General features: G+C 46.2%; 1 protein-coding gene and 2 non-coding genes across 5 annotated transcripts; 2 read left to right on the top strand and 1 right to left on the bottom strand.

Moving 5' to 3' along the window:
• The first annotated feature begins 5,765 nt into the window (after positions 1–5,765).
• Positions 5,766–21,220, top strand: LOC140400045 (histone H2B-like). Of its 3 annotated transcripts, none has more exons than XR_011938002.1 (2): positions 5,766–5,840; positions 20,772–21,220. XR_011938002.1 is itself a non-coding variant. In XM_072489529.1 (2 exons), exon 2 carries the CDS (start codon positions 14,169–14,171, stop codon positions 14,553–14,555), a length of 387 nt encoding a protein of 128 aa, XP_072345630.1. In that variant the 5' UTR covers positions 5,766–5,840; positions 14,097–14,168; the 3' UTR covers positions 14,556–15,664. The 3 variants fall into 3 exon arrangements, 1 of the variants encoding a protein (XP_072345630.1); XR_011938001.1 differs by having other exon boundaries at positions 20,731–21,220; XM_072489529.1 differs by lacking the exon at positions 20,772–21,220 and adding an exon at positions 14,097–15,664.
• On the bottom strand, positions 19,004–19,075 carry trnam-cau (transfer RNA methionine (anticodon CAU)). The gene has a single exon. It is a non-coding gene; the product is annotated as a tRNA-Met (tRNA).
• A 2,998-nt stretch (positions 21,221–24,218) lies between the features above and the next one.
• trnaw-cca (transfer RNA tryptophan (anticodon CCA)) lies at positions 24,219–24,290 on the top strand. Its single transcript has one exon. It is a non-coding gene; the product is annotated as a tRNA-Trp (tRNA).
• Positions 24,291–24,883: the final 593 nt, after the last annotated feature.

Here is a 24,883-nt window from a genome sequence, read left to right as displayed (position 1 = left end):
TAACACTGAAGTAGTCTACAATATGGAATTTTTAAAATAAGGTTTGTAGTTGGCTGTGAATTAGACATTCTGTCTGCGGCTGAGAGCGTTTTAAACAGCAGCCAGATTAAACTCGATTGGACTCCAGATTGTAAAAATCTGTGGACAGTTTCGGATTAAATGCCCCTTTTATAAATCCGAAACTTTTCCACAGATTCTCCCAGACATGCTGAGTTTATCCAGCATTTCTCTTCAATTCACATTTGCAGCATCCACATTTACTCCACTTTTAACACTGAGGAAGCGGGAGCAGTCTACAATGGGAACAAATGTTATAGTTTGCAGATGGCTATAAAATAGACACTGCCGACGGCTGAAAGCGTTTTAAACAGCAGCCGGATTAAACCTGTGGAGACAGTTAACGTTTCGGATCTAAACGTCCCTTCTACAGATCTTAAACGTTTCTCTCCACAGATTCTCCCAGATATGCTGAGTTTATCCAGCATTTTCTCATTAATTCACATTTGCGGCATCCGCATTATTTTGCTTTAATTTATTTTGGGTTTGTTCTGTTAGAGAGAAAACCCGAAATCAGAAACTGACAGATAAAGGGAAACTAGACTCGGGAAAGAGAGAAAATCCAATAATCTTATACTCAAAACTCAAATGATTTATTCACATGTTTTACGGTCCCTGTTCAATTTATCTCTTTTATCTTTTCGCGCTCTTTTAAGCTTTGAAATAAATATTCGGTTGGAATCTGAACATTTGGCGCCCAAACTTTCCGCCCTCAGCACCGTGGAGTCTCCTGATTGGTGCTTCAAACAGACATCTGATTGGTCAGTTTGTGCCAGGCTGCACAATGTTGTTCAGATAACCAATCAGCAATGTGTGCACCGCCATTCCTCCTGAAGCTATAAGAGAAGTGAATGTGGGCGGGTTTCCTCATTCTGTGTGAAAGTGTTTGTGAGATTGTGACAATGTCTGGAAGAGGAAAGACCGGCGGTAAAGCTCGGGCCAAGGCCAAGTCTCGCTCCTCCCGGGCTGGACTGCAGTTCCCGGTGGGCCGTGTTCACAGGCACCTGAGAAAGGGCAACTATGCCCAGCGTGTGGGGGCCGGAGCTCCGGTCTATCTGGCTGCTGTGCTCGAGTATCTGACCGCTGAAATCCTCGAGCTGGCCGGCAACGCGGCCCGGGACAACAAGAAGACCCGCATCATCCCCAGGCACCTGCAGCTGGCCGTCCGCAACGACGAGGAGCTCAACAAGCTGCTGGGAGGGGTGACCATCGCTCAGGGCGGGGTGCTGCCTAATATCCAGGCCGTGCTGCTGCCCAAGAAAAGCAGCGCTGGCGCCGGCAAGAAGTGAAGCGACCATTCTTTAATCTAATAACCCAAAGGCTCTTTTCAGAGCCACTCACTTTATCTGAAAAAGTGTGACCTGTTCTCGATCCGCTTAGTGCCGTGTTTGTGAGAATTTCCCAGAGGCTTCCGGCTGGAATGAGCTTCCCCTGTATTGTTGGTATTTACCGGGGGACGGCAGTGTTTAGCCGGCAGGCTTTCCTAAACAGACCATTTATGGGCCATTGCCAATGCGGGGTTTCAGAATTCATTCCCGCTCTCATTACAATGTCAGTGCGGTTACAGGTCTGACTTCGGAGAAAGCTTTTGTGATGCAGATTCATGTCGTTCGTGTGAAAAGAGAGATCAACGAGAGGAAATATTGGTTTATTTTGCCTCCTTACTCGTAAACCAGCTCGGTACATTATGCTGCTGCCATTCTCAGGTCAGTGCTCTCAATGTGAGGATTTGGGCGGCTCTGAAAAGAGCCTTTGGGTTTTGTTAAATTGTCAAATGGATTTTCTCAGCCGCCGAATCCATAGAGAGTGCGGCCCTGGCGTTTGAGAGCGTAAACCACATCCATGGCGGTGACGGTCTTGCGCTTGGCGTGTTCAGTGTAGGTGACGGCGTCCCTGATCACATTCTCCAGGAAAACCTTCAGCACCCCGCGAGTCTCCTCATAGATCAAACCCGAGATGCGCTTGACGCCGCCACGGCGAGCCAGGCGTCGGATTGCTGGTTTGGTGATGCCCTGGATGTTATCACGAAGCACTTTGCGGTGCCGCTTTGCTCCGCCTTTGCCCAGTCCTTTGCCTCCTTTCCCTCTGCCAGACATGATGCTTGTTCAGTCAAATCGCTGCCGAATGAGAGACGAGCTGCTGCTCTTTCCTTTATTATACAGCCCGCCCCGACCTGGCTGAGAGAGAGAGAGGCGGGGAGCAGACTGAGTGACAGACAGAGCAGTGAAATGTCTTTGATCATCCAGCTCCTCCTCCTGCCTGCTCCAACCCACATTTTATATTCCAAACATAAGTGAAAAGAGCGCGCTGAACAACACGTACAACTGCAACATGATAGGCTGCACAGTGGTCAGCACTGCTGCCTCACAGCGCCAGGGACCCTGGTTCACTCTGACCCTAACATTCTGTGTCTGTGTGGGTTTCCTCCCACAGTCAAAGATACGCAGGTTCGGTGGATTTGCCATGCTAAATTAGCCCTTTGTGTCTCCGTGTGTGTGTTAGGTGGAGTTGCGAGGGAGTGGGCCTGGGTAGGTTTGCTCTTTCAGAGAGTCGCTGTGGACTCGATGGACTGAATGGCCTCCTGCACTGTCGTAATTATATGGGAAGGATCTCGGTGTTGCTGGACGTGGCGCAGGTCTGGCCCATTCCCCAGTCCTGCGCGCAGCAGTCACCCGAGCCACCATCAAGTTCATCTGGAGATCACAGGGACCCATATACAAACAGAAGGGACAGCATGTACAAATCTCTGGATAATGGAGGGAGAAACATACACAAGGCCGTCCTCCCCCTGATGTCCACCTTTGTGTGTGGCTACATCAAGCTGTGCGTGGATCCCCAGTACACAAACACCAAGTGTCACTACGTACTGAGGTTCTACCTGTCCCCGGTGTTACGAACGATGGGTCTGGCCTCATTGCCGCAGGATGCTCTGGTAGTTGGACCATATCGTAACACCTGTCCCTCATGGAAACATTTGTTCAGGAAAACACCTTTGACCACAAGGCGATCAAGCAGTGGTCTGCACGTAATGTCCTCGAGGCCCTTCGGGAAAAAGAGATGGTGGATCATGTCAGATGGTTCCCCTGAGCGGACTCTCAGAGGCATCTGGCAGATCATCTCATCACCAGAACTTTCAAACAAGCACCAAGCCCCAGCTTGGCTGGTGGTGAGCAGGACTCTCCCGGCAGATCCTTCCTGCACTCCCGAAGTCTCAACGCCGTCACACGCTGCCCTCGAAGTGGCTGGGGGGGAGGGGGGCGCGAAACGGTCACTCGCCTCCATGTGGAATGTGCCTTTCCAAATGAGGTCTGGAGAGTGAAAGTTCATGGATGATACCAAGGTTGGTGGGAGTGGCAGAGAGTGTTGAGGATTGTCAGAGGATACAGCAGGACATACATAGGATGGAGACTTGGGCAGAGAAATGGCAAATGGAGTTTAATCTGGACAAACGGGAGGTAATGCATTTTGGTAGGTTTAACATAGAGGGGAAATATACCGTAAATGGCAAAATTCTTAGGAATACAGAAAGTCGGAGAGATCTGGGCACGCAGGTCCACAGATCTTTGAAGGCGGCAACGGAAGTGGACAAGGTTGTCAACAAAGCAGACGGAATGCCAGCTTTCATTGGACGGGGCATTAAGTATAAAAACTGGCAAGTTATGCTACAGCTGTACAGAACCTTGGTAAGGACGCACTTGGAATATTGTGCACAATTCTGGTCGCCACCTTACCAGAAGGCTGTGCAGGCTTTGGAGAGGATGCAGAGAAGGTTTATCAGGCTGTTGCCTGGTCTGGAAAGTGAGCTTTATGGAGAGGCTGAATAGACTCGGACTGTTTTCATTAGAAAGACGGAGGTGTGATCTGATAAAGGCCGACAAAATTATGAGCGGCATGGACAGAGTGAATGGGCAGGCAATCTTTCCCAGGGTGGAGGGGCCAGTCACCAGGGGGCATAGATTTAAGGTGCACAGGGTAAAGTTTACAGAGGATGTGCGAGGCAGGATTTTTACGCAGACAGTGGGGAGAGCATGGACCGCGTTGCCAGGGGAGGTTGTGGAAGCAGCTACATTATGGCGGTCAAAAATCATCTTGACAAACACATGGATCGGATGGGTAGAGAGGGATACGGCACAAGGAAGTGCTGAGGGTTTTGGCAAAGTTTGGTATCATGACCGGTACAGGTTTGGAAGGCCGAAGGTCCTGCTCCTGTGCTGTATTGTTCTTCATTTAAGAGATGCAGTGGGATTTGTCCAGGTTCAGCCCGAGCAGCTCTGTGACACAGGATTCTGTGCTCTACGGGCTATTCCCAGGGGGGGACACTGAGACAAACATCAACTGCTGCTGGAGGATCATAAACTCAGTTAAAGACTCTCTTTGGTCTGCCCGTAACCTGTTGATCTTCCAGGGTAAAGAATTGGCCTCGACTGAGTGTTGCAGTCTAGCACATTCCAAAGTCCAGGACTACGTGCTGAGGGACGCACTCAAGCTTGGGGTACCCAGCACCAAGGCTCAATGGAGAAAGGCCACTGTGTAAGTTCTTGCAGCAAATGTACACCAAGAGGCTGGTAACCGGGTAAAACCCCGGGTCTGTGTGAGTAACACTAAAGAGGGGCTGGTAACTGTGTAAAATCCACCTCGTATGTGTGATTAACACTAAATGTTTAAAATAATTGAAGCTTTACAGGGTGGAACATGACTGATGTAAATATTTTGAGAAGAATTGTAATGTAAATATTGAAATGTGTGTAATGTCCTCATTATCCAACTGAAGAAATTCAAGTAAATCTGGAGCTCTGGAGAAAATGTAAATATTATTGTACGAAACGATGTTATTGTGATGACAATTTGAAATGTTTGACCATGTTTATTTCAAGGGATTTTATAAATGAAGTATATTTTTGAAAATAAATTGTGTGCTTCTATGAAAAATGAAGTCAGTCAGTGAAATGGTAGTTTGCAGAAAGTGTGAGTTTGAGGGGCTGAGTGACAGTGTAATAACAAACAAGCTGCAGGCAATGACTGCAAATTGAACCTCACATTGGGACAAACAGACAGCTACAAAGGTGATTGGTTGAGCCCGAGGGCGCAGGGCCATTTGCAGCCACACACACAGTCCCCCCAACACGGGCTCTCTCGGATGTTTTGCTCTCTATGCGATGACAGTGAAATGGGGAATTGATTCTCAACGCGGAATTGCTGGGGGATCTGCGCATGCCCGGCCTAACCGCTTGCCTGTCGTCATTCAGATATTTAGAGCGCATGCGCAGCCCCTCTCCCGCACACTCCATTTGGTCAGTGAGTGGAATCGCTTTGTTGAAACTGAGTGAAATGTCAATGTCAGGGCCCAGGTCAGCGAGGAAACAGCGTTCTCATTGCAGCAGCACATCCATCAGGGAGTGTGAGCAAAGAGGCTCAGAGATCATTACTGACTCGGGGGGTGTTCAGGGAAAATCGGGCGCTGTTTTGCAAGAGGCGCAGCGGAGCACGATCTTGTTCCGGGACTTGGAGTGAACGGGGGGGGGGGGGGGGGGCGGGGGGAGGGAGAGCTTTTTCTGGGCCTGGCTTATTTGTCTGATTCTGGGTTAGGATTTGGAGAGTATTTTCTTTATTTTACTGATTATCAGTTGAAAGAATAGATTGATCTATCATTGGCCTCATCTGACCCTAACTTACAAGAATTTTTTTTTCTTCTTCCTCGTTCAACAGATGAAAAGATGAGTTCCAAGATGATGATGATGATTCCTCAGCAACATGAATGTCCAGCCGTCTCCTTCTAACTGACTGTAAGTACAATATTAATCCAACATTGCAGAGACACAGACACAACATCAGCTCCACCGTCACAGAGCAGAAGCAGTCAGATTCGCAGAGACCTCAAGTCCCAGATGAACATGTCCAATCCAACAGTCCTCATTATCCAATTGAAGAAATTCAAGTAAATCTGGACTTCTGGAGAAAATGTAAATATTATTTACAGATACACGAGAGGACAGGTGGCATAATTTTCCACAATTCACCCCTACTCTCTCATGGAATGTTGGATCAACTTTTGACAACAGCGTTTCATCTGTAAAGTAATCAGTATAGTATTAATTAGGCTATAGATTCAGCAATCAATGTACAAGTATCCATTGGCACTTTTTTTTAACTTTCTTAGTTTAAAATATATCAGAAGCAAAGCACTTGAATAAGGCATTAACAGAAAAATGATGCATTTACATTGTTCTCCAAAGGGACACCTATAAAATTGTCAGGCCATCCTTTCATCTCACAAGTTGTGAACCTTTGGTACAAGTAAAAGGTCGGATAGTACAGCTTATTGAAAAGTGCCGAAATAATCATAAACTTCTACCGAGATACCTCCCAAAACAAAATATAAAATTCCCATCCAAATATCTCACACAATCTCAGATATAATGGTACAGTTCATTCTCATGAAACAGACATGGAAATAGATCATTTAACATATCAATGTTAGCACTAAAAGTAATAATGGAGGATGAATACTGAACAGAATGTTCACCCTTAACTCACAAAACAGATATTGACAAGTACAGAAAACACAGTAAAATCTTGCACATCAGAGAGGTGGACAGACTGAGATTACCTGTCCTCTCGTGTATCTGTAAATAATATTACAGATAGAGATTAAACCCAGAATCCCATAACAGAGACAGACAGCTACAAATGCAAGCACAGAGACAGAGTGTTAGTGAGTCAAATTAAGTTTCCCCCTAACACTTGACCTATAACAAAGACAGACAGCTACCGTGGAATACACACTCACACATTCAGACACCAACAACTGAGCAAGAAGCAGTAAAATATGCCATATATCATAAATAGACAGTGAGGGTAAAACACACACTCGCGTTTTCTCATGCACATGCTCACTCACAAGTAACTCAGCAGGAAGCACTATATATGCAGTGAATATCACAGGGAGTCTGAGGGTGAAACACACACACACCAATAACTGAGCATTAAGCAGTAAAATATGTCATATATCGCACACAGAAACAGAGAGGTTTATACACACTCACTCACACTCTGTCTCTCATACACTCACACACATCCATGCACTGTCTCTCCCACACACTCACAAATCAATAACTGAGCAGTAATCAAGAATATATTAATTGTATATCACAGAGACTGTGAGGTTAATACACACTCACTCACACTCTCTCTCTCACACACACATTCTCCCTCTCTCACACACACACACCAGTCACTGAGCAGTAATCAATTAAATATGCAATATATACCACAGAGATACAGTGAGGGTAAAACATGCACTCACTCTCTCACTCACACTCTCACTCAGTCACACAGCAGTAACTTTGCAGTAAGCTGTAAAATATGTGAGTGTGTGTGCTTTACCCTCACTGTCTCTCTATGATGTATAACACATTTTACAGCTTACTGCTCAGTTACTGCTGTGTGACTGAGTGAGTGTGAGTGAGAGAGTGAGTGCATGTTTTACCCTCGCTGTATCTCTTTGGTATATATTGCAGATTTAATTGATTACTGCTCAGTGACTGGAGTGTGTGTGTGTGTGTGAGAGGGAGAGAGTGTGTGTGTGTGCTGTAAGCAGTAAAATATTTGTTATAAATCAGAGAGAATCAGTGAGGGTCTTTTTCTTTTTAATCATTGAATTTACAGTGCAGAAGGAGGCCATTCAGCCCATCGAGTCTGTACCGGCTCTTGGAAAGAGCATTCTACTTAATCCCACACCTCCACCCTATCCCCATAACCCAGTAACCCCACCCAACACTAAGGGAAATTTTGGACACTAAGGGCAATTTATCATGGCCAATCCACCTAACCTGCACATTTTTGGATTTTGGGAGGAAACCGGAGCACCCGGAGAAAACCCACGCACATACGGGGAGGATGTGCAGACTCTGCACAGACAGTGACCCAAGCCGGAATCGAACCTGGGACCCTGGAGCTGTGAAGCAATTGTGCTATCCACAATGCTACCGTGCTGCCCTTTTTAAGAAACAGATAGATTTAGCACTCAGGACGAAGTGTATCAAAGGAGATGGGGGGGCGGGGGGGAGGGGGTAAAACACTCTCTCTCATAGAAACCCGACAGTGCAGAAGGAGGCCATTCAACCCATCGAGTCTGCATTGACCTTTTGAATGAGCAGGCTACCCGAAGACCAATCTCCCACGATCTCGTTGTAACCCTACCGAGGGACAGTTTAGCCTATTGAACCAACCTAACCTGCACATCTTTGGACTGTGGGAGGAAACTGGAGCACCCGGAGGAAACCCAAACTCCGCACAGACAGGCGCCTGAGGTCAGAATCAAACCCAGCCTCTGGTGCTGTGAGGCAGCAGTGCTAACCACTGTGCCACCCTGCTGCCCATCAGCAGCACATCCACTTTTCACCCTGTTGCTCTCACACACATTCACCATCCCTCACACATACTCACAGACTCACCCTCTCTCACACACTCTCACACACCAGGAATTGAGCCATAAGCAGTAAAATATGTGTAATACATCACAGAGACGGTGAGGATAAAACTTACACTCAATCTCTCTCACACAGACACTGGCACTCACACACACCATTAACTGAGCAGTACGCTGTAAAATATGTGTCTATATCATAGAGAGACAGTGAGGATAAAAATCTCACCCACACTCCCTCCATCTCACACACACTATCTCACTCATGCTCTCCCACACACACACACATTAATTGAGCAGTAAGCTGTAAAATATTTGTTATATAATCACAGAAAAACACACACTCGCACACTGTCACACACACGCTATCTCTCACACACAGATGCTCCCTCTCTCATACACACGCACAGACTCTCTTTCACACACACTCAGTCACTCTCACTCACACACATACCGGTGGTAAGCAGTTAAATATGTCTAACACATTAACACAACAATAACTGAGCAGTAAGATATGTTTTATTTCATAGAAACACTGAGCATAAAACTCACACTTTCACTCACACACTCTCACTCACCAGCAACAGTGGCACAATAATCATTAAATATCAACTCTGTCTCTCTCTCCTCTCTCTCACACACACCCATTCACTCTCACACACCAGTAACTGAGCAGTAAGTATTAAAATATGTGATATATATATCATCGAGAGACATTAAGGATAAAACTCGCACACACTCTCTCTCACACGCCAGCAACTGAACAGTAAGAATAAACACACACACAGTCACTAATATACTCACACACTCTCGCTCACACACCCACACACCAGTAACTGAACAGTAAGCAGTAAAATATTCATTATATATTGCAGAGAGACAGTGAGGTTAATATGACTCTATCTTCTAATAATCTTTATTGTCACAAGTAGGCTTCCATTAACACGGCAATGAAGTTCCTGTGAAAATCCCCTAGTCGCCACATTCTGGCACCTGTTTGGGTACACGGAGGGAGAATTCAGAATGTCCAAATTACCTAACAGCACATCTTTTGGGACTATCTATCCATGAGTGCGTGTAGTAACCTCACTGTCTCTCTGTGATATATAATGAATAGTCTTGTGCTTCCTGCTCAGTTACAGGTCTGTGTTTGTGAGAGATAGTGAGTGTTGAGAGTGAGAGTGTGTCTTTACCCTCACTGACTCTTTATGCTATATAACTCATATTTACTTCTCTCACATACATTCTGTCTCTCACACACTCATACGCTATCTCATTCACACACTCACACCAGTAACTGAGCGGAAAAATATGCATTATCTATCGCGGAGAGACAGTGCCGGTAAAACACACTCTCACTCTATTTCTCTTGCAAACACTAACTCTCCCACACACTCACGCTCTCTCTCTCTCACTCTTGCTGCTTCTTTCGCAGACTCTCTCTCACACACACACATACACACCAGTCACTGAGCAGTAAGCAGTTAAATATGCGTTTTATATAGCAGAGGGTCAGTGGGGGTAAAACACACATTCGCACATCAGTAACTGAGCAGTAAAATATGTGTTTTTTTATCACCGAGACAATGAAGGTAAAACACACACACACTCACACAGACTATTTCTCCCACTCAGACACTCCCAAACACACAGTGACACATTCTCTCACACACACTCTCATATTCACATACTCTCATACTCACACACTCTCATATTCACACACTCTCACAACAGTAACTGAGCAGGGAGCAGTAAAATATGCATCATATATCACAGAGACAGTGATGGTCAAACACATTCTCACCACACACCCCAGTAACTGAGCAGCAACAGCAAAATATGTGTTATATATCAAAGAGAGACAATGAGGGTTAAATACACATAGGCTCACTCGCTCGCTCACCCGCTCTCTCTCACGCACACCCGCTCTCTCTCACGCACACCCGCTCTCTCTCACGCACACCCGCTCTCTCTCACGCACACCCGCTCTCTCTCACGCACACCCGCTCTCTCTCACGCACACCCGCTCTCTCTCACGCACACCCGCTCTCTCTCACGCACACCCGCTCTCTCTCACGCACACCCGCTCTCTCTCACGCCCACACGCTCTCTCTCACGCCCACCCGCTCTCTCTCACGCACACCCGCTCTCTCTCACGCACACCCGCTCTCTCTCACGCACACCCGCTCTCTCTCTCGCACACCCGCTCTCTCTCACGCACACCCGCTCTCTCTCACGCACACCCGCTCTCTCTCACGCACACCCGCTCTCTCTCACGCACAACCACTCTCTCTCACGCACAACCACTCTCTCTCACGCACAACCACTCTCTCTCACGCACAACCGCTCTCTCTCACGCACACCCGCTCTCTCTCACGCACACCCGCTCTCTCTCACGCACACCCGCTCTCTCTCACGCACACCCGCTCTCTCTCACGCACACCCGCTCTCTCTCACGCACACTCGCTCTCTCTCTCACACACCCGCTCTCTCTCTCACACACCCGCTCTCTCTCTCACACACCCGCTCTCTCTCACGCACACCCGCTCTCCTCATGCACACCCGCTCTCTCTCTCATGCTCACCCGCTCTCTCTCTCATGCACACCCGCTCTCTCTCATGCACACCCAGTCTGAAACATATCAATGACTGAGCAGCAGACACTAATATATGCATTATATACCACAGAGACAGTGAGGAGAAAACTGATACCCACACACACACTTCTGCTCACACTCTCTCGCTCACACACACACCGGTAACAGAATATTACAATGTGTTAGACATGACTGAGAGATCTCACACACACTCTCACACACACCAGTAAGTATCATATATCACCGAGAAACAATGAGGGCAAATCACAACTTCACACTCTCATACAGACACTATCTCTCACACACACCAGTCACTGAGCAGTAAGCAGTTAAATATGCATTGTATGTCTCAGGGGGACAGTGAGGGTAAAACACACTCTCGCCACTCTCACATACTCACACACTCCAGCAACTGATCAGTGAGCAGCAAAGTATGTTGTATATGATAGACAGACAGTGAGGATAAAACACACACTCGCACACTCTCCAACACCTGTTACTGAGCAGTAAAATGTGTTATATATCACAGAGATGATGTGGAGATGCCACCGTTGGACTAGGGTGAGCACAGTAAGAAGTCTTACAACACCAGGTTAAAGTCCAAAAGGTTTGTTTCGAAGCACCACCTGTGGGACTTGAACCTGGTGTTGTTAGAACATAGAACAGTACAGCACAGAACAGGCCCTTCGGCCCTCGATGTTGTGCCGGGCTTTGTCCGAAACCAAGATCAAGCTATCCCACTGCCTGTCATTCTGGTGTGCTCCATGTGCCTATCCAATAACCGCTTGAAAGTTCCTAAATGTCCGACTCCACTATCACAGCACGCAGTCCATTCCACACTCTAACCACCCTCTGAGTAAAGAACCTACCTCGGATATCCCTCCTATATCTCCCACCCCAAACCTTATAGTTATGCCCCCTTGTAACAGCTACATCCACCCGAGGAAATAGTCTCTGAACGTCCACTCTATCTATCCCCCTCATCATCTTTCAACCTCGATTAAGTCGCCTCTCATCCTCCTTCGCTCCTATGAGAAAAGCTCTAGATTCATCAACGTTTCCTCATAAACCTACCCTCCAATCCAGGCAGTATCCTGGTAAATCTCCTCTGCACCCTTTCCAATGCTTCCACATCCTTCCTATAATGAGGTGACCAGAACTGCACACAATACTCTAAATGTGGTCTCATCAGGGTCCTGTACAGTTGCAGCATAACCCAACGGCTCTTAAACTCAAGCCCCCTGTTAATAAAAACTAACACACTATAGGTCTTTTTCACGGCTCTGTCCACTTGAGTGCAACCTTCAGAGATCTGTGGACATGAACCCCAAGATCTCTCTGTTCCTTCACATTCCTCAGAACCCTGCCGTTGACCCTGTAATCCGCATTCAAATTTGTCCGACCAAAATGAATCACCTCGCACTTAGCAGGGGTTAAACTCCATCTGCCATTTTTCGGCCGAGCTCTGCATCATATCAATGTCTCTTTGCAGCCTACAACAGCCCTCCACCTCATCCACTACTCCACCAATCTTGGTGTCCTCAGCAAATTTACTGACCCACCCTTCAGCCCCCTCCTCCAAGTCATTTATTAAAATCACAAATAGCATAGCCCCTCTCTTCGGTGAATACTGAAGAAAAGTATTCATTCAACGCCTCTCCTGTCTCTTCTGATGCCACACAGAAATTTCCACTACTGTCCTTGACCGGCCCTAACCTCACCCTGGTCATTCTTTTATTTCTCACATAAGAGTAAAAAGCCTTGTGATTTTCCTTGATCCGACCCGCCAAGGACTTCTCATGCCCCCTCCTAGCTCTCCTAAGCTCTTTTTTAAGCTAGTTCCTTGCTACCTTCTAACCCTCAAGCAACCCTACTGAACCTTGTTTTCTCATCCTTACATACGCTTCCTTTTTCCTCTTGACAAGACATTCAACCTCTTTTGTGAACCATGGTCCCCTCTCACGGCCATTTGCTCCCTGCCAGACAGGGACATACCTATCAAGGACACGCAGTATTTGTTCCTTGACCAAGCTCCACTTTTCATTTGTGCTTTTCCCTGACAGTTTCTGTTCCCATCTTATGCTTCCTAATTCTTGCCTAATCACATCATCATTAACCCTCCCACAATTATTTTATTTTATTTTAAAACATTTTTATTGAAGGTTTTCATAAAATATCAATAACAAAATGAAAAAGAAACCCACCAGGGTAAAGTACAAAACACAGTCCAGAAAAACAACCCTCCATATCCCCCTCCCCCCCCCCCCCCCCCCCTGTACATGAATAATATTACATACATAATCAGGTATGTTCCAGAAACATATATACAGACAGATTCAAAGATGCCAGACAATCTTTACAGATCCAGAGATGGGGTAAGCCCAGGTTAAAGGGGTTTGAATTGTGTCACAATTCACTTGACACAATTCACACCTCTTTAACCTGGGGTTACCCCATCTCTTGATCTGTAAAGATTTAATGAAATGAAAAAAAATGAAATGAAAATCGCTTATTGTCGCAAGTAGGCTTCAATGAAGTTATTGTGAAAAACCCCTAGTCGCCACATTCCGGCGCCTGTTCGGGGAGGCTGGTACGGGATCATCTGCTAATGCTCACATTCCAGGCATTGTCTGGCATCTTTGAATTTTTCTATATATATGTTTCTGGAACATACCTCTACATTCACCTGAGGAAGGTGCAGCGCTCCGAAAGCTAGTGACATCGAAACAAACCTGTTGGACTTTAACCTGGTGTTGTAAATCCCTCTGTGGTGAAGGGTCCCTCTCACCGACAGCCAGGTCACTTTCCCCGGTGGATCTTTACACACTGACAAACTGGGACTGGAGACATTCTTTCTGAAATGTATTTCCTGTTTGTAGTAAGCTGGTTTCTGATTGGTGGAAAATCCTAAATCCGATTGGACTGTTGTTATATCCAATCAAATGAACAGAACATAACTGGCTGTCCTCATTCTCACAATGTCCAATCACAATCATTCCTTTCCCCATTCCTCATTAGCATAGATGTGAGGCTCTGTCTATTTAATCAGCGCTCGGAAGGGGTTTGCTTTATTTCTGGGTGAAATTGAAGATGGCTGACGAGAAGAAACCAACATCGAAACCAGTTTCCAAGAAGGGAGCCAAGAAAGTCATTAAGAAACCGGCAGTAAAGGGCGGCAAGAAGCGGCGAAGGTCGAGGAAGGAGAGTTACTCCATCTACATCTACAAAGTGATGAAGCAGGTTCACCCCGACACCGGCATCTCCTCCAAGGCCATGAGCATCATGAATTCGTTCGTCAGCGATATTTTCGAGCGCATCGCGGGTGAGGCTTCCCGCCTGGCCCATTACAACAAGCGCCGTACCATTAGCTCCCGGGAGATCCAGACCGCCGTGCGCCTGCTGCTGCCTGGGGAACTGGCCAAGCACGCCGTGTCGGAAGGGACAAAGGCGGTGACCAAGTACACCAGCTCCAAGTAAAACTCCACAATGGACTGAAAACCACCCCAAACACAACGGCTCTTTTAAGAGCCACCCACAATTTCTGTGAAAAAGCTGCACCATCTTTTCCCGCATTGACTTGATGAGAAATCTCATTGTGGAGGAGAGAGATTTGTCCCGTTCCAGAATGTTGTGAATGTGGCTTCATACCCGCCCGTCACAGACAGTTTCACACAGAAGAGAATCAAACTGAATTGAGAGCCGATTTTAAACGCAGTCTGGCATTTGTGACGGACAGTGAGGAGAAGCACAATTTCAGGAGGGAATTATTTCAATTTAATGATAACTATATTCAGAGTTTAACAACTGGTGAGTTAAACTCATAAGGAAATTACTATTTTTTCTCTCGGGTGATGTGTTTCCCGCTCTCGGGACACAGTAAAGGCGGGAATGAAGAGGTTATTTTCGCGCTGATCTGTTTATTCCGCAGTTTTCCCAGGGACGGAATCATCGAGATTTGAGCACACACAGGACCTGAGTCCAATGTAACGCTTTAAGATCTGCCTCTCCCCGGCCCTCCCTATTCTCCGGACACAAAGCTGCCTGTTCCACCGGCTGGATAGAGTCGGGGATTCTCTCCACACTTCCCAGTGTAACATTCCCGGCCGCTTTCAGGAGAGGCTCAGAAATCAGCCCTTTCCCTCTGTCCCTGTGAAGCCTGTGTGAAGGAGTTGGTTGGTAATCTCTGTTTCTGCTTTTGCAGTGAGCTGAGATTTGCTCCGTTTTAAATTGCTGAACGGGGTCTTATTACCGCCGGTTACAGATAAGAGATTGACAAATTAAAACTGTTCCGAAAATAGCGCCCGGATTCTGGGATGGAAAAATCAATAAACAGATCACCAAGTGTGAGATTCAAATAGTTTCCTGAACATGGAGCCGTTCCGTTATTTGGGATTTTCCTGCACTGAAATTGGCGGGAGTTTCGAATTTGAAAATGTCAGCCAATCAAAACCTCCACATTCTTCTCCCTGGCCTGTGATTGGTTAATTGTTGACTGTACTTGAGTTTTAAAATATAATTTGTTTCCACAGACAAAAACCAGAATATTCTGAAGATGAATAAATGTGATGTTTCCTCCACACAAGTTACAGGGAAGAGTGTCGCCAGCTCCTTCCCACACACAATCCGTACATTGTCACTGACAGAGCAAAGAGACACAGACAGATCATCAGTTCCACAGTCTCAGGCAGCAGAAACAGTTCCAGAGACACATTTTCAACCCATCAATCAAACAGCAGGAGAGACAGATGCTGTGTCCATGTCACCCTAACACAGTACCACTGACAGGAGGCCCCATAAATCCCAGTGCAAATTCTCACCCATTCTCATCATCACTGTATCAATGGAGCAGCTTAGTGAAATAATCAACATCAGAGACAACTGACACATGGATTCCGGTTTAGAATTACACAATTAACCGTAATAATGTACTCTGAGATTCGAGTGAAATACCAGCCACACCACTCACATCAGGGGTGGCTGTACTAATCCTCAGAGTGCGTCCTCACAAATACATCAGCTGCAAACACAAATATCAGGTGCATTCTCAGATTGAGATATGCTGAAAGCGACAAAGATACAAACTCTGATTCTCGTTTAAAACTCACCTAATTTATGAAAATAAAAGATGCAATATAATTTCGCTGACTATGAACTGAGCTGTAACTTGCAAACTATTGCAAAATCCTCACTCACTCTGTTCCGGATGGAAGATACTGCAGCAATTCCAGACTGTGGTCCATTTTACATTCATGTCAAAATTCTGACTCAGAATCAGACTGAGTCTCACAGATCAAATCAATGTGTACAGCCTGAGTTAAACTTCCAGAGCAATCCAGTATCAGGTTGAAGGTTACATTATCTTTCACAATTGTGTTCTGATATTAAATGCTGGTCCAAAACTATCACACATTGTTTGCTTCAAACCTCCCACAGCAATGGTTTCTTTCTGTGCTGGAAATTTACGTGGAATGAATGCAAACTTATAAACTGTCCCAGAGATTGAAAGGTCACATCCTGAACCGCATCCTCCCACTGAGTCACAGAGCCTGACAGGTACAGGATAATCCTCAAACACGTGTTCAGACTAAGATCCATCATGACACTGAGTCCTGGAGCATGACAGATTCAGGATTATTCTCAAACGGTTGTTCAGAGTAAGATGCTGAAATACACTGTACTCACTCATAAATAGCAATCACAAAAAGCAATCAGACTCAACAATTGTACCTCTGAGAGATTTAGAAATGGTTAAAAGACTCTCAGAGAGGAAACAATAGTGACATACAATCACACGTATACACACAGTGTACAGGCCCACACACATTATACACAGAGTTGCACACACACAGATACACAAACATACACACACAGGTATATACACGTGTACACACACAGTACACAGAGTCACACGCATTATACACACACAGTTGTACACACCCACAAACACAGGTATACAGACACAGGCACATAAAAATTCACACATATTCTCAGATACACATACATATATAGAAACACGCATGTACAGACAGAGATATACACAGAGACAGATACATTACATCAGAGAAATAAAATTAATCCAGCTACAGTGAAGTAACAGAGATATAGTTCTAATACAGGATGGTGAGTGGCTGGAGTAGAGCCTCCAGGTCGCGGTGTCGCTATGTGTTGGCCACCCTTGTAGTATATATAAATGATTTGGAGGAACATGTAACTGGTCTGATTAGTAAGTTTGCAGACGACACAAAGGTTGGTGGAATTGCGGATAGCGATGAGGACTGTCAGAGGATACAGCAGGGTTTAGATTGTTTGGAGACTTGGGCGGAGTGATGGCAGATGGAGTTTAATCCGGACAAATGTGAGGTAATGCATTTTGGAAGGTCTAATGCAGGTAGGGAATATACAGTGAATGGTAGAACACTCAAGTGTATTGAAAGTCAAAGAGATCTAGGAGTACAGGTCCACAGGTCATTGAAAGGGGCACCACAGATGGAGAAGGTAGTCAAGAAGGCATACGGCATGTTTGCCTTCATTGGCCGGGGCTTTGAGTATAAGAATTGGCAAGTCATGTTGCAGCTGTATAGAACCTTAGTTAGGCCACACTTGGAGTATAATGTTCAATACTGGTCGCCACACTACCAGAAGGATGTGGAGGCTTCAGAGAGGGTGCAGAAGAGATTTACCAGAATGTTGCCTGGTATGGAGGGCATTAGCTATGAGGAGCGGTTGAATAAACTCGGTTTGTTCTCACTGGAACGAAGGAGGTTGAGGGGAGACCTGATAGAAGTCTAAAAAATTATGAGGGGCATAGACAGAGTGGATAGTCAGAGGCTTTTCCCCAGGGTCGAGGGGTCAATTACTAGGGGGCATAGGTTTATGGTGAGAGCGGCAAGGTTTAGAGTAGATGTCCGAGGCAAGTGTTTTATGCAGAGGGTAGTGGGTGCCTGGAACTCGCTACCAGGGGAGGTGGTGGAAGCAGGGATGATAGTGATATTTAAGGGCATCTTGACAAATACATGAATAGGATGGGAATAGAGGGATCCGGACAGTGTAGACGATTGTAGTTTAGTCGGGCAGCATGGTCGGCACGGGCTTGGAGGGCCGAAGGGCCTGTTCCTGTGCTGTACATTTCTTTGTTCTTTGTTCACTCTAGATGGTGGTGGATGTGGGTTTGGAAGGTGTTGCCAAAGGAGCCTTGGTGACTTCCTGCAGTGAATCCTGTAGCTGGTATACACGCTGCCACTCTGCATCAGTGCTGGAGCGAGTGAGTGTTTATGGATGGGGTGCCGATCAAGCAGGATGCCTTGTCCTAGATGGTGTCAAACCTATTCAGTGTTGTTGAAATTGCAACTATTAAAGGAAATGGAAATTATTCCAATACATTCCTGATTTATGCTGTGTCGACAGGGTTTGGGGAGTCAGGGAGTGAGTGCCTCGCCACAGGAGTCCGAGTCTTTGGCTTGCCTTCTAGCCACAGTATTTATATGAACAGTTCAGTTTCTGCCCAATGACAATCAGTCAGATGTTGGCAGTGGGGTTTCAGTGATGGGAATTCCGGTGAATGTCAAGGGGCGATGGTTAGATTTTCACTTATTAGAGATGGTCTTTGCTTGGAACGTTTCAGCCCAAGCCTGGACATTGTCCAGGATTGCTGCCTTTGGACATGGACTGTTTCATTAACAGAGGAGTTGTGAATGGTGCTGAACATTCTGCAATCATGGAAAGCCTGTGTGTGTTTGCAGCATTTACAGCGTGTGTCCCTGTGTGAGTAAATGCCATTTCAGACATTGGTTGCACAAATTAAGTGTTGGCTGGAACCCCCTTCCAGCCGAGTAAAAACCCGTTTCCTGGAAAGAAATGTCAGATATACTTGTGGCGAGAAGCTAAATGTTTCTTTTGACTGTAACGGAAAGTATAAAAAAAACAACTAGCAGAGAATGGTTTCGATCCATCGACCTCTGGGTTATGGGCCCAGCACGCTTCCGCTGCGCCACTCTGCTCTAAGGGTTTTTATTGCGTTGAAGCGACACAATTCCTCACTTCGGCAGTGTTGTTCATCAGGACCACATGTGCTCGACAGCGCACCCTGGCGGCACAATTCCACTGTGTAACTCACCAACAATTGAACACACGCAGCAGCTGGACACTGTCACCTTACACAAGATAACACACAAGCTTCGACTGACTGATCATATATAGAAAGTGTTCCCATTAAGTTCCAGTGTTCTCTGTCTTCAGGTGACGCCCCGGAGGACTGGAGAATAGCCAATGTTGTTCCTTTGTTTAAGAATGGGAGCAAGGATAATGCAGGGACCTACGCGCCGGTGAGCCTTACGTCAGTGGTCGGGAAATTACTGGAGAGAATTCTTCGAGACAGGATCTACTCCCATTTGGAAGCAAATGGACGTATTAGTGAGAGGCAGCACGGTTTTGTGAAGGGGAGGTCATGTCGCACTAACTTGATAGAGTTTTTGGAAGATGATTGATGCAGGGAGGGCAGTGGATGTTGTCTATATGGACTTCAGTAAAGCATTTGACAAGGTCCCTCATGGCAGACTGGTACAAAAGGTGAAGTCACATGGGATCAGGGGTGAGCTGGCAAGATGGATACAGACCTGGCTAGGTCATAGAAGGCAGAGAGTAGCAATGGAAGGATGCTTTTCTAATTGGAGCGCTGTGACTAGTGGTGTTCCGCAGGGTTCGGTGCTGGGACCTTTGCTGTTCGTCGCATATATAAATGATTTGGAGGAAAATGTAACGGGTCTGATTAGTAAGTTTGCAGACGACAAAAAGGTTGGTGGAATTGCGGATAGCGATGAGGACTGTCAGAGGATACAGCAGGATTTAGATTGTTTGGAGACTTGGGTGGAGAGATGGCAGATGGAGTTTAATCCACAGGTCATTGAAAGGGGCAACACAGGTGGAGAAGGTAGTCAAGAAGGCATACGGCATGCTTGCCTTCATTGGCCGGGGCATTGACTATAAGAATTGGCAAGTCATGTTGCAGCTGTATAGGACCTTAGTTAGGCCACACTTGGAGTATAGTGTTCAATTCTGGTTGCCACACTACCAGAAGGATGCGGAGGCTTTAGAGAGGGTGCAGAAGAAGAAATTTGCCAGGATGTTGCCTGGTATGGAGGGCATTAGCTATGAGGAGCAGTTAAATAAATTTGGTTTGTTCTCACTGGAACGACGGAGGTTGAGGGGTGACCTGAAAGAGGTCTACAAAATTATGAGTGGCATAGACAGAGTGGATAGTCAGAGGCTTTTTCCTAGTGTAGAGGGGTCAATTACTGGGGGGCATAGGTTTAAGGTGTGAGGGGCAAGGTTTACAGGAGATGTACGAGGCAGGTTTTTTACACAGAGGGTAGTGGGTGCCTGGAACTCGCTGCCAGATGAGGTGGTGGAAGCAGGGGCGATAGTGACATTTAAGGGCATCTTGACAAATACATTAATAGGATGGGAATATAGGGATACGGACCCAGAAAGACTAGAAGATTTTAGCTCAGATGGACAGCATGGTCGGCACAGGCTTGGAGGGCCGAAGGGCCTGTTCCTCTGCTGTACTTTTCTTTGTCTTTGTTCTTTGTTCTAAAATCTCCCCTCTTTCCTCTTGTGTAACTGTGTTATCTGCATCTTCACTCTGTATTGAAAGGTCTTCCCTGATGTTAATTAAACTGCTTTCCGATATTTAAGTATATTCTCTCCCGCTGAACTGTGATTTCTACTGTGGAACCGAGATCTCTACTGTGTAACTGCTCTCTGCTGTGGAATATGATCTCTGCTGTGAACTGTGCTCTGCTGGGGAACGGCGACCTCTCCTGTGGAAATGTGCTCTCTGCTGTGTTACTGTGTTCTCTGCTGTGTTACTGTGTTCTCTGCTGTGGGACTGTGTTCTCTGCCGTGAACTGTGCGCTCTGCTGAGAAACTGCAATCTCTCCAGTGGAAATGTACACTCTGCTGTGAAACTGCTCTCTGCTGTGGAAACGTGGACCAGATGTGATGCAGCTGAGGATGCTGTGTGATGTAACGTGGACATGGTGAAGTTACTGTCCAGAAACTTCCGAATTCTATTTTTGTTTTTAATGGACCGCTACAATCTACGTGTTTATTCTAGGACACAACAATGAATAAAAATGAATCAGTGCTGAGCAGATTCTAACATCCCACACCTCCAGTTTGTTCTTATTGAGAACCCCGTCCTCGATGGAAGCTTTTGCTCTCCGGATCACACCACCGCCTCCTGGGAATACAGCAGCGATACCTCCAAGATCTGATCTGTAACAGAATCACAGAATAATACAGTGTCCCCTTGTGACTGAGGGGAACAGGTGCTCCCTATCCGCCCTGTCTACATCTAACATAATCTTGTACACCTCGATGAGATCACCCCTCAATCATCTCTGTTCCCGCGAGAGAGAGAAAACAAGCCTATCCACCTCTCTTCATATCCTAAATGCTCCATCCCAAGCAACATCCTGCTGAATCACCTCTGCACCCCATCCAGTGCAGTCACATATTTCCTAGAATGTGGTGACCAGAATTGCACACGGTACTCCAGCTGTGACCTCCCCAACATTCTATACAACTCCACCATGACCTCTCTGCTTTTGTAATCCATGCCCCGAATGATAAAGACAAGTATCTCAAATGTCTTTTCCACCACCCTATTAACCTGCCCTTCTGCCTTCAGAGATATCTGGACAAACACTCCAAGGTCCGTTTGTTCCTCAGGACTTCCCAGTGTCAGGCCATTCACATTAATCCAATAATAATAATATAATATTCTTTATTGTCACAAATAGGCTTATATTAACACTACAATGAAGTTACTGTGAAAACCCCCCTACCAAATGGATCACATCTAATTTTTCAGCGTTAAATTCCATCAGCCACTTTTCTGCCCATTTGACCATCCCGTCTGTATCTTCCTGTAACTCAAGACACTCAACCGAACTGTGAGCTTGAAACTCAGTGAAAGGATTTCACCCTCCTCTCGGAATCTGATCACCACCTCAATCCCAACATTCAGCTTGGGTGGGCAGACAAGACAACGTCCTTCCCGCAGCCCCCCAGCACAGACTGGATAATATCCCAAACTCGTATCCTGCTATTGTCACATTGCTCCACCACCTTGGTCTCTTCACAAAACGCCAGGAATCTCAGACCAATTCTTCAGACCTTTGATTCTCTCTTCAAACAACACCTTGTCCCTGATTAAGTCAATCCTGGGAAGAGGGGCTCCCTATTCCGAGTTCCTCTGCGTCCATCCGGTTGCTGTTGATGGACCAAAAGAGGTCTCATGCCTGAAAGAAAGCCTCTCCCACAGCCCTGTGAGCGTGTCTCCATTAGATGGTGCAGTCGACACCTGCAGAGTAGATAACAATGGAGAGAAGTGTGAGCAATTTCAGCGTCACAATTCTGTGGAAATAGAGCATTCAAAATATAATATTACTGAAAATACTGAACTGATCCTCTGGGAGTAGGACTCAAGTCAAAGGGGAAAATCCAGTGGATTTCTAGTGGAAAGATTTAACAACTGGATGATGGCAGCTGAAATCAGTCCTTGCGTTGCAATCTCTGTAGATATTCTACTGAATTGAAACCTGCAAAAGGCATATTTTCCGACTAGAAATCCAACACATTTCCCCCTGTTGTGGAGGAAGTTCTCAATCGCACACAGGTGGTCAAACGGAATAAGGCTGGGCTGGGATTTGAGTCCAGATTTTTCTTCTGTGAACAGACACTTGACCGGACGAAGCTACAGAGTCTGAGGATGTTCAGCTAATCACAAGGGAATGCTGGAAATACTGTACGGATCTGTAGTATCTGCGAAAAGAGAAATAGTTACCATTTCAGATCCTGACATTTCATTGGAACGATCTGTTTCTCTCTCCACAGATGCTGCCGGATCAACTGAATATTTCCAGCATTTTCTGTCTTTGTTTCAGATTTGCAGCATCCACAGTATTTTGCTTTTGGGTCAAAGGACAATGAGTTGCCTTTCCTGCTCTGAGGGTTATTGCAGGTCCCTCTGGCTGTGATTGTCGCTGATTCGGCCAAACATTTACAATCTATCATTAATTGACCGCGAGAATGGGCGGTGAGGGGATTCTGGAACCGCTGCAAGTCCATATGGTGTATGTACACACACAGTGCTGTTAGGGATGGGTTCCAGGTTTGGATGGTGCCTCACGGAGGAAAAGTCAATTTCAGGAGTGGGATTCGAGCCCTGACCTCCAGAGGAGACTGCGACCTGCGCTCGGCCATCCTGACGTATTCGAAAGTTTAGGTGCGATTGGGCCGAAATCGGGTGCTCTTTCCGAGGGTCGGTGCCGACTCGATGGGCCGAATGGCCTCCTTCTGCACTGGAGGCATTCTATGATTACTGAAATAGGGTGAAAATGGCAGCATCCAGGACACAAGGACAAGTTAAGGTCTCAGGCCAGAGTAAGTGTCCTGTGTAATGACACATAGAATGTACATTTATTGTGGACTGGTGCCATCTCCTGGCTGAACAGGAGCCGGGCGACACGGACACTTTCATTCAGGAGCATTTTAAATTGGAGTGAAACAACTTACGCAAAGTAAGTATTTGTTACGAAACAGTAAATCAAACTGATCTAAAGAACCAAAAGGATACGTTCTAATCAGTGAGCGATGGTGGTATAGTGGTGAGCCTAGCTGCCTTCCAAGCAGTTGACCCGGGTTCGATTCCCTGCCATCGCAATAATTAGAAATTCGCAATTTTTGCACCTCTTTGTGAGTTTCAAACTGAGGAAGAGAAAGTTTCTCACTCAGAATTTAGTGGCAAGTACAGCGAGGAGTGAAATAATATGGACAGTGTTCGACTATTCACTGCCCAAGCCCTCCGACAAAAGCTTAAAATCACAGCGTTTTCACTCAAGCCTCATGAAGTGGACCAAACAGAGACACAACAGACACGTTACAGACGAGGATGGGATTTGAATCCACGTGTACAGAGCACAATGGATTATTGTGCATCACCTTAACCACGTGGTACAGCTGCTTTACTTCAGGGCCCTTTAGTATCCCTCAATATAACCTCCTTGGGTTTCTTTCGCACGGTTGGGTGTAAATAAAACATAAATCTATGAGGAGAAACGCTCAGTTTTTGGGCTTGGGCTTGTGGCGCAACGGTAGCGCGTCTGACTCCAGATCAGAAGGTTGCGTGTTCAAATCACGTCAGGCTCATGAAGTTTTTCTGCCGCTGGTTCCAGGAAATTCTCTCTGTGGGAATGTTCCCGAAATGACTCCGTTCAAACCACAATTTGTCCGAATGTTTCAGATTTACCCGCTCAGTTTATATTTTTGAGCAGTTTCATCAAACGATCGGATAGCTCAGTCGGTAGAGCATGGGACTCTACCTCCCAGCATCGACGGTTCGAGCCGCACGTTGGCCGCTTCCATATTATTATCTGAGAATATTGAACCAACTGTGCTACCGTGCTGCCCAAACAGTTGGTTCAATCTCACTGCTCGTGGGTGAGACCAGAACTACTGGGCAGTTAAAAACAAGGACCTCGCTCTTTTTCGGACGGAGATGAGGAAATTTCTCCCTCTCGGAGAGTTGTGCGACTTTGGAACTCTGCCTCAGAAGGCCGCGGAAGCGGGACATTGATTATGTTTAAGGCGGAGATGGGGAAATTCTTGTTCAGCAAATAAATCAAAGGTTTATCGGGGTTGCATACAACCATTGCATTCAGCCAGTTACCTGGGTGCACGAGCGTGCGGTTTTTTATTTGATATATCAGTTCCACACCATGGTGAAACGGTGTTAAAATGTC

This window comes from Scyliorhinus torazame, chromosome 24, assembly GCF_047496885.1.
Source record: "Scyliorhinus torazame isolate Kashiwa2021f chromosome 24, sScyTor2.1, whole genome shotgun sequence".
Lineage (NCBI taxonomy): Eukaryota > Metazoa > Chordata > Chondrichthyes > Carcharhiniformes > Scyliorhinidae > Scyliorhinus > Scyliorhinus torazame.
This window is presented reverse-complemented; position numbering and strand designations above follow the sequence as displayed.

Coding starts and splice junctions, on each gene's coding strand:
- LOC140400045 (XM_072489529.1), top strand. CDS start 14,169: ATGGCTGACGAGAAGAAACCAACATCGAAACCAGTTTCCAAGAAGGGA.